The sequence below is a fragment of the Geospiza fortis genome, unplaced genomic scaffold (genome assembly GCF_000277835.1).
Source record: "Geospiza fortis unplaced genomic scaffold, GeoFor_1.0 scaffold11, whole genome shotgun sequence".
Lineage (NCBI taxonomy): Eukaryota > Metazoa > Chordata > Aves > Passeriformes > Thraupidae > Geospiza > Geospiza fortis.
Genome location: NW_005054304.1, coordinates 10,783,773 through 10,794,365, shown reverse-complemented (window position 1 = coordinate 10,794,365; position 10,593 = coordinate 10,783,773). Strand labels below are relative to the sequence as shown.

The window sequence follows — 10,593 nt, the reverse complement described above, 5'->3', positions numbered from 1 at the left end:
TCACAGGTCTGCTGCAGGGGCAGCCGCGACAGCAGCCCGGCTGGTGAGAGTCGGCAAACGAAATCGTCTTTGCCAGGTTGTGTCATCTTTTATTCGAGGGGTGTTTGGTTGTTTTTCTTTTCAGACCTTTCATGATAATTCAGTACTTTTTTTTTTTTTCAGGTGTTAAGTTATGTTCATGGTGTTGTGCTCGGTCTTAAAAACGTAGCCCCAGCCCGCACTTCCATAATGAGCTGGAGCAGCTGGAAGTGTTCCAAGTACAGTTGTTATTCTAATCCCACATGATTGTGTATCATGAGGAGAGGACAGCAGAAGACTTTGTTAGGGTTACAAGAAAACACAGTAAAAGAGGACTGGTGCCTTGCTGCTATGCATACCAGCTGTGACTAAATAGCCAGTGTGCTGTTTGGGGAGGCTGTGTAACATTTAGACAAAGTAAAAGAAGTTTGAAAATCAGTGGTTTTATATAAAGACTAATTTTGCCCTTTTGTGTTAGGGATACTGATTTTTCTCTTAATGGTTTTCTTCTGTGGACCAAACCCTGTATTTTTACCTACGAGGAAGAGATTGAAGTGGGTCAGCATTTCTAAATTGCATGGCAGCAGCTGTGTACAGGGAGATTGTCAGTTATGAAAAGTGCAAGACAGACCACCAGCAGCACTGTTCCCGTGTTCTTCAGCCAGTGCTAAACACTTGTTTTCACATCCAAAAACCAATCTTTGAGTTGTTGCTCACATATCTGAAGATGAAGGCTTCCTCTCAGTGCAGTGCTTCGTGGTGACTGTGTTGCTTAGTAGGAATTGCAATAAATAATTTGTAATACGGCCTTTGGAAATCGAAATTACTCCAAAGGCTTGCGCCTTGTGGCTTTCTTTGCTGTGCTGCTGGCACAAAAACTGTCTGCACCATTTTCTCCATTAACTCCATCTGTACGTTGAGGTAGATATGAGCCTAATGTAACAGAAAGTAAACAATTGGTTTTGTCATGCTGTGTCCCAGCAAGATTGATTGCCCAGATCCAATTCAGCATGAGCAGTTGTGCTGAACCCTTAAAATTAGAAGATGGGGCAACACTCACAACAGTTTAAGTAATTAATGCAGTTGTTGAATGTTCTGCCATAGCTGCTGTGTGTTCACATCCAGGAGTCAGTCAGCTATCACCTGTGCTTGCTTATTTTCAAATTGAAGTAAATAACGAAGTCTTTGTTTATTGTCCTTGTAGGTGGCTTCCTTCTCCTGCCTAAGCCCAAAGTTAGACTTGCATAGTGACTGAGGTCAGAGGTGTTGCAGAAACACTGCGTGCTTTGCAGCTGAACAATTTAATTGTATGTGTGGTTAGGGATTACCCCTTCATCATAGGGGGGCCTTTCTGTTGCTCACCTGCAGAATCTGGACCTGGGTTTGTAGAGATGTCATCTATAATGCTTTCCTGGTGGGAGAGTGTGTCTTGGGAAATGAAAATACAACTGAGTATGGGTTGGGTTTTGGGTTTTTTTAATGCAGGTGTCTACTAAGATCAGTGATGTTTCTAGTGCTGTCATAGTTTCAAAAGTAGCATACATTGAAAGCCTCAAGAGGTTTGAATAATGTTTCAGGCCGTTAACAAATACAGAAACTTGACTTGAGAGTTCTGTAGAGAGTCCCATAATAGTTGTCAAAAAAGCAAGATTATTCTATATAAATACACACCAATTGCACAGTGGTTTACTTCCCCACTGTAAGGAGGGTATAAACCTTTGCGACACTGACAAGTTAAAATTCTCAGTTTTTCTTGTGATGTCTAGGTTTTTCTTTTAAAAATATTCAGATTAATTTTTGAGAACATGCCGAAGTGTCACCTGTTAGAGTGCTCATACAGCCTTTGAGGATTAAATGTGATCAGGTAAAACCATGCAAAAGTCCACAACAATCCAGTAGTAATGCTTCAGTAAACAGTAATTTACCAAAGGTGACTTTAAAATGTATCTGCACAAAGCCTGTAGCTTCTAGGTACATATGAATCTCATTCCTCATTGTGTGAATTGGAAATGGCATCATGGTTCTTTTGTATTTTTGCTTAATGGCAGTTATTGTCATAAATGCAATTCGTGTAAATTTAACTCTGTTTTTTTAGCCTACAACAATGACATTTCAGTTATCTGTAATTTGAAGAGTGCTTGTTTGAGAAGGTAATCCTACATAGGAAGGAATCAAAACTTTATTTAAATGAAACTATTATCTCAAGGGGTTACAAGCATAGTGGTGTAGGATCTTAAAATTCTGGAAAGTTCATAATAGCTCCTAAAATTCAATGTAGGCTGAAAGGTATTTATTTTGCCTTATTTGCAGACAGTTGGCATGTAAGTTTAATTCATCTTCAGACTGGCTCTTGTTGCTGGGTGTTTCTGCTGTAGAAGTCAGTGACCTGCTCTGCTTGAAGTCAGTATATCATTGAACTGCAGTATTGTGAACACAGTTGCTTGCTCATTGCATTTTTCTGAAATGATACAGGATAGATGTACCTTTCATGCTGTTTTATAATTGAGAATATTTATCATAAGCTTTTGAATTTTAACTAACATATCTGAGTGAGGATGGAGCTTCCTTTAAGAGGAGTATGTTGCACATCTTGTAAATTTTTTGAGATAAACGCTTTTCTGAAAGCAATTTTAAATAATTACATTTCACACAGCATATAAAATACCAAACTTATTTCAAAGAAATGCATAAAAATAGCATATGAAATCAAACTGTGTTTCATTACTGGCACTACCTGCAGGTGTGGAGGTACATGGGAAGATTTTTGATGCAAAATGTGTCCATTTTGGTAGCTTTCTAAAGATTAGTTTGAGTTTTGAGGAGATAGAGGGGAGCATTAAATAAGGGATGTTGGTAGAGTGCATGCATTGTGAAAAAGAAATGCAGGCTTTAAATGTGAATTAATGTGACTTTTTCCTTAGTTAAATTGTCTTTCACTTTTGAAATATTCTGTAGTCAGGGTAAACTTGAGTTTAGAAGCTGTCTATTATCTTGCAGTAGTCCTCGTTTCTTGACGTGTAAAGCCTGTTCCAGTATACGACATTGTAAGGAAGGTGTGAGTGTGCTGTAACACAACTGTTGTTAGTGGCCTTCACCTGCCAATTGTCCTTGATTCTGTGTAGTGTGGATGTAAGGCAGAAAAGTTTTAACTGTTTCATTTTTTTGTGTTGGTTTGTTTGTTTGTTTGTTTGGGGTTTTTTTTGTTGTTGTTGAGGTCTGTTTCTCTTGTGCCCTGTGCTGTTCGTTAGATAATCTGTATGTATGACATCCTTTGCAATCACTGGGCATACCAGTAGTAAATCCAGTACTTTTTCTTTGAAGACCTCTCTTGACCATTCATACATTCTACATTAAATTCTTTTCTGAAAATTGAACATGTTGTTAATTTTCAGCGGATATAAAATTCTCTGTTGAACCAGAGGCTCAGTATACTTGTGAAACATGGAGGTCTTTCGTGTAGGAGTGTTAGGGGAGACTAGAGGCTTTTTGTTCTTTGAGTCATCTGAACTGTTCTCCCCAGCACTTTTGGGAAATTTTCTTGTCTAAGTGCCTTAGAACTGACAGGATGTTATGTGTGGAAACTTATCCTATGGGTAGATTTTGTGTTCCAGTAGCAAAGGCAGCAGCAGAGTGCAGGCTGGGGTAAGAGGTGTTAGCACAAGGTCATCTTGCTTAGGCAGCTGCAAAACCCACAAAGATACTGAGATAGTTTGATATTGCTTGTAAGCTGTTCGCTAATGCTAGTTAGAAGTTTGTGAGTTAGATGGCAAAAATCTGATAGGCATTTTCATGAGTATATAACCCATTTTGCAGAAGTCAAGAGGACTGTAAATAGTCTCTCTTTTAGTCTGAGGTGATATTTCCTAGAAAACCTTTGACCATGGAGGAAGTGTGTGACTTTTTTACTTAGTCTTTTATTCCTGTTCTCCTGTACACATGTTCACTTCTGTTGTAAGGTGAGGGGATGTCACTCTGTTCAAATCAGGTTTCATGCTTGTGTCCTGATAGTGATAGCCTTTCTAAAAATCTGTGGTGTTCTAAGTAATGATGAATGCAGTTAGGATAGTTGCTCTCTATTATGCCTTGCTGTGTCACAAGTAGAAATCCTTTCTTTGTCCTGGTGTCTGGAAATCTACTTCACACATTTAAATTGGTAACAGGTGGCTCTTAGTACCTCTTTTCCAGTTGCTGTTATATGTACTACATATGATTTTTACCACTGTACATTCATTCCAGAGTTGTGTGTCAAATCATCACTTGGTCTGTTTTCTTACAGGATGTAATAAATGCTTGTGGGTGTGCTTTAACTTTTTTTTTTTTGTCCAGAATGTTTTGAAATAAATAGCTCTTGAATTTTGTGCCTTGTAAATGATCCTAACTGTAGTGTCATAGCACTTACCCACAAGGCACATAAGGACCACCAGATAGTAGAAATTGGTTTCCCCAAGACATCAGGTAACTGGGACATGCAGTTTTCGTCTATTGAAAACTTTAAACAAGAAGGTGAAAACTCCATAATGTAACTTACTTTGGTTTAATGCGAGAGACTTGGAAAGCCTCTTCCACTAATTAATTCTCTTAGCCTTCACCAAGAGCACGTAATAGTGCCAGGTTATGTCCTTTTGGGCAATAATTGTTGCACTCCAACTGGACTTGCTGAACAACTTCTGTAGGCAACTAATGACATGAATGTGGTCTGGGCAGCATCTGAAAGCCCTTGGTAAAACCTAGTCAAGCTGCTTGTTCTCCTTAATAAACAAACCTGATGAAGCAGTTTTTGTTGTAAATGCTTTGTTTCCTGTCCCGGTGACGTGCACACCTTTCTTTGATATGTTGGTCATTATGTGCCATGGAGAAAGAGTAAATAACACCAATTAAATTTGCAAGTGTCCAAATCCAAGTAATTGCAGATATACAGAGTCATTAAATGCTGAGTAGGCAAATGTTTCATGGACTACTGCAGGCTGATTCCTACATCAAAAACCATGTGGGTGGTGAATAAATGTCGCTTAATTATGTGCTGTCTTGTGTATGAGCAGTGGGATTGGCCATGCTTTCCAGTTTATCTGGTAGTACTACCCTATTTTATTACTTTTAAAAGCAGCAAACTCAGTAGTTACTTAGTGTATAGAGTCAATTTTAGGTTCAAGATACATTAGTTATGAGCAATGGTAAAGTATGATGAAGGATTTTAAATATAGTAGTCCAGAAACTTCAGGTGGAGTCAGTCTGACTTTGGTTAATAGTGTTGGATTTGCAGGGTTCTAAGCTGTGTGTTGCTAAAATGTGGACATTAATTTATGTGGTATTTATAGAATAGAATTGTATGCAATTTCTTGTAGAATTCCTTGGATATCAGGACTTTAAATGAACTTTAAATACCAATTAACAAACTTACATAGTTTCTATTTGATTAATAATGGGAAGTGCTTTTGTTGGTATACAAACATTTCATTTTGGTGCTCAGAGCAGTGAGATAAAGGTAAGATAGACGGAAAGAGGAGCTGATAGTGATTAACGAGCCCAAAATTAAAATGGTTATTTTTCTGTTTTCCTTGATGGCTGTGGGAAACAGAAGGAAGCTTCTCTCTGAGGCCAGGCAGAAATAATGTTCTTTAATACTAAGTTCTGTGTGTAGGCCTGTAGCTATCCTTGATGGGGCAGCCTGGTGCTGAAAAAAGAGTCTTTTCTGTTGGCATAGTTTTTGAGGGGAGTGGCACAGTCCTGGGTCAAGGTCATTGATAGGTGGGCCTTGGAGCTGAGCTGTCATTCTCTTGTTTTGGACAAGAGCTTGAATAATGGTTAGTCTGAGTTTCATGTGTGCCATAGCTTTCAGAATATCTACAGAGACTTGATGTTGTGGTGGATTAAGTAAAATGCATGTGCTGAGTCAGGTGTCTTCTGTTTGTCCAAAAACAGAATTTCATGCAGTTGTGTGAAGGATGATGATTATCAGTGTACCAGGCAGGTGTTGAGGTTCATTGCATTTTTCTTTTTGTCTGAATGTGCTACCTTAATCCTTTCTAATGTACTCTTCTGTTAGAGGTTATGAAACAGTTTAGCCCTTCATGTGTTCAGTGGCTTTGTATTGATTCTTCCATTTTATGTAGTTGTGATAATTCTGGAAGAGTGACCAGGGCGACTTTGGGATTAGCTCTTTGTATGTTGAAAGCTGGTTGCTGAGCAAACATGAGATTCTCAACTGAAATTGTTTTTGGAAGATACTCTACATCTGCATTCAGTGAGAGTGAGTCTGTTTGATGTTAAAATTCCTAGTGTAATAGCATTTGTAAATCAGTTGTGAATATTAGGTGTCACAGCTGCAGAGTATTGTGACTGAAAGCAAGCTTTATCACAAAACCTAGTGCTATTCCAGCACATCAGCAGAATTTTTCTTACTGTATTTGCACATGTAACTTTTCTGAATTTTCTAGTTAGGAGCCCCTGAAGGAACCACACTTAAATTTTAGTTGTCTATACTTATTTCTTTGTAATTTAATACAGATAATGTGAAGGAGGAGCTATTGAAGTGCTTCCTTCTGTGCACTCTCTGTCTTGAATTGTTCAGTGGGATGGTTTTGTGTGATTAAAGATGAATGATACCAAAAATAAGTGGGGGTAACACTAGAAATTCTGTTCCAGATAGAATTTGAAGGTCTGCTTAGCTTTTTATAGTATTACACTGGAGGAGATGTGACAGATTTTTCAACACTGTGCTTCTGTGGGTTTGTTAGTGATGATCCCTTTGGGAGATCCTCAGAAAGCATTTAGTTTTATTTAGAGGAAGGCAATTGTGCTGTTGTGCTGTGTAAATCAAAGCACTGGCCAAGTGCTCCTGTTAGATCTTGACATGTCAGTCTCTTCACTGTGAATGCAGGTGCATGTAGATGTTCTGAAATGTCATGAGGTGTTTTTCTAGGTGGGCTGTTAAGCTGAAGCATACTTGATTACTTTCAACCATAAAGGAGTAGCTTCTCTGATGTGAAGCATAATATCGTGCTTAATAATGCTAAATATCTTGATAATGAAAAGAAAATCCCTGTTAAGACAGATCTTCAGGTGTTATCCAGGAGAATTTGCCAGCTGGGTCTGTGAAGATAGAGCAGTGTTATCACTTCAAATCCTCTTTTCAGCAGCTTTGGTGTGATAAATGTATGTGGAAGTCTGGAATAAACTGTTCCATTAATTAAATTGCTTAACATTACTTAATTTACTCCTATGTTATTTTTTTCTGTTAAAACCACAAAATTTAAATTAATTTTAAAATACTGCTCTTATATTGCCACACTTGGAAACGTCTAGAGTCTCTGAGTCTGCTGTACTTAGCCTTTATTTATATTACTGTAGTGCTTTTTCTTTCATGGGGTCAGCTGTATAGGCATTTTTGTGCTAGCTCTTGGGAAGGAGCTACAGTCCTCCTTCTGTGTTTCTGTAATATTCTAGCATGGATTGCAGGTTAGGGAGGGATGGTGGTAACTGGCAGAGACACTTGGCATCACAATAAAGTTTTGTATTCCCTGGTTTGAAGGAAAGGCATTAGAATTTCAAATCTGACACAGTGACTTCTCAAACTGAATGACAAGCCTGAGGGGGTTTGCATGCAAAGAGAATATAATTTACTACTTTATGTTAAAGTATATTTAACATTTCTAGAGCTGTCTCTAGAAAGTTGAAAAATAACTCTTGAAATCAATCTAATACATACTAAACCAGTAAGTACATTTATTTCAGTTGGAAATTTGAGAACTGATGTGCATTCAATCAAATTCTACTGTTTGGTTCATGATGATGTTGCAAATACGAAGATGACTGTGCACTGGTTTGGCTTCTAGCTGCTTGCAGTAGCTGATTTTAGATATGAGAATTTTAGTTTTATCTTCTACTTGTAAGAATAGATTTTTTTAAATAACAGAGCCTGTACACCTGTTTCAAATGATGCTCTGTCAGAAGCTCATAAAAATAATTTTTGGTCTGAAGTTACTATTCTCTGAATTTTAGATGTGCATATTCTAGATAACATAGATTGTACATTGATAAAATAGCACTCAAAACTATTTCAAAATTAGACAAGTATGTATAGTAAATCATTTTGGAAACAAATTACATAGGAAGCAAATCACTGAACAGCAGAATGCAAGTTTCTGAAGTTAGTGTTCATTGTAGGATCTGTTCAGATGTTGAAGAATAAAGGGATACAAATTGTCCCTCCATTATGCGATGTGGGCCCACAATCAAGATAAATTATCGCAACTCTTAGCTTCATCCTTTCTAAAGTAACTTTAGAGAACTAAATTACTTCAATAAAAATTAAGAAGAAATATATTAATAACTCCTTTCTTCGAACAGGAAACCACTCCCAACCCCCAACCTGCAGAAGAGGAGAAAACCGAGCCAGCACCTAGTCAGGAGGTTGCCAGCCCTGAACAGTATATTAAACATCCACTACAAAACAGGTAAATGGTACAGAAACTGATTGTAGTTTTGCCAGGGATAGAAAAATGCCTGTGGCTTTGCAGCTCTTGTTGACCCTACATTCTCTAGCAGTATTTGGGGAATTCTCAGGGTTTTTTTGAAGATTTTTGCAGTGTTGCAAAGTAAGGAGAATCTGATCCAGATGTTAATATTCAGAATCTTCTTCAGGTAGTGCAGTTACAGAGGCTGAAAATCTTTGCAAGTTTTCAAAATGCAGCCAGGTACTTTGAAAGAGCATGGCTTTGCTTTTAGTTGGAGGCAGGCAGAGCTTTTGTTGATTTTTCTCTGGTGTATTTTAAGAGGCTGACACAGAGATGAAGCTGCTGCCCACTAGAACTGGGAAACCTTGCATTCTGCCTTGTACTTGGGTAAATTAAGGTGCTGGTGGTAAAAACTTGTAGTTAATATTATATTTCAAAAGTAGTGAAATTCAGGCCCTCTTAGAGCTTCAAAAAGACCAGCTTGGAAGTAATTTTCTCCAAGTGAGCTGATGGGTTGCTGTGGAATGCTCAGTACTTATTGTTGGCAGGTACCTTTTACCAAGTGATACCTTACTCTCAATTTAAGTTTTGAGCAAGTGTGGAAAACAGTGCTTCCCTGTAGTGCTATGCTTGCTGCATGTATCCCGCTTTCCTTGTAGTCTTGCAGCTTCCATCTTCCGTCTCTTTCTTCTAAACACCTTGACTAAATTGATGCTAACAGTTCCTTACAAGTGTTAGTGAGGCTATTACTGGAATGAAGTAAACTTTTACAACTAGGTTTGAAATGTCAGGAAGGGTCTCAGAACAATAGATTTGACACCTAGTGACTTAAAGCTCTCAGCTGAGAGAAGATAAATATAGCCTAGTGCTGCTAACCTGAGTGATTTCAACACTACTGAAATTATCAGAGTGGAAAAAAACCCAACTGTTTGATTAAATGCCGCATTAGGTATCCTCTTCTAGAGTTTTAAATTGCTGCAATGATGCTTTTTAGATTCAGAAAGAGCATCTTCATGTGAAAGGTTCAGTTTTGTCTTGATATTTGTACTCAGCAGAGATTATTTTTTTCATTCAGTCTTGTCTTTATATATGCTACTTTTAAAACTTGAAACAATTGATTTGTGGGCATTTGAGGTGGTGCCATTAGTAAGCTTAAAATGCAGCTTGCATTTTAAAATTTCTGCTTTCCTAGTGTGTGAGTGCTTGGGAAGCTTTCATGTCATACATACCTTTGGAGTGATCTAATTTGCTTATGTAACCTTTACAAGGAAATTACTGGCCAGGGAGCCCAGTTTGAATTGTTGGTGTTGTTTTAGACCATAACCAGTTGTTTGTGGTAGGGGATTGCAGTTTAGCAGTGACAGCAAGGAGAAACATCTGAAGTTTAGAGTCTTAAAAGGATTCCAAAGCTATTTAAAATATTTACCTAATGGATTGATAAAGTCTGCCACAATTCTTGTAATGAAAGCACAGACATTGTTAGTCTGTAAAGAATTGATCGTGTAGCTTATTGATGAAAACTGACTTCCATGCTCATAATATATTAAGGTTTGCAATTAGTTTGAATATAACAATAGAAATAATTACATTTTTAATATACTTTAATTTCTGTATGTTTTTCTTTTGTTCTCCTTTAGATGGGCACTCTGGTTTTTTAAAAATGACAAGAGCAAAACTTGGCAGGCAAATCTTCGTCTTATCTCAAAGTTCGATACTGTTGAGGATTTTTGGGCGTAAGTAAAGATTTTTCAATCTGCACGATAATTTTGGGATTTGTTGGCAGCTTATGTCCAAGTCAAAAATCCCATAAAGTACTCAATTAACTGCAAATTCTTTTGTGTAATCTGAAATACTTGCAAAATTGAAGGTGAAGTCTTGTTGAAGAAAATGCAAATGGAGTTCTTCATCCTTTAAATGCCCATTGTCTTGCGTAAGCACTGCAGCACTGCTTATATTCATGTGTATATAACAGACATGTAGAACATTTAATTTGTGCAGTAGCTATCTCATAGTAACATGAACCTGTAAATTCTGGTGGCCAACTGATTGCCACTTCCATGGCCCCACGTTTTCCTCCTTGATTAAATGGCTCATGTTGCATGTTCAAGAGTGCCTGAATCTG

General features: G+C 37.7%; 1 protein-coding gene across 1 annotated transcript in view; it reads left to right on the top strand.

Moving 5' to 3' along the window:
- The window catches only part of EIF4E (eukaryotic translation initiation factor 4E), a 31,461-nt gene that overhangs the window by 7,553 nt on the left and 13,315 nt on the right, over positions 1 to 10,593 (top strand). Inside the window, exons 2-3 of the mRNA XM_005418224.2 lie at positions 8,331 to 8,471; positions 10,109 to 10,204. Of these exons, the coding sequence (XP_005418281.1) occupies positions 8,331 to 8,471; positions 10,109 to 10,204 (237 nt within the window). The remainder of the gene's footprint in view (positions 1 to 8,330; positions 8,472 to 10,108; positions 10,205 to 10,593) is intronic.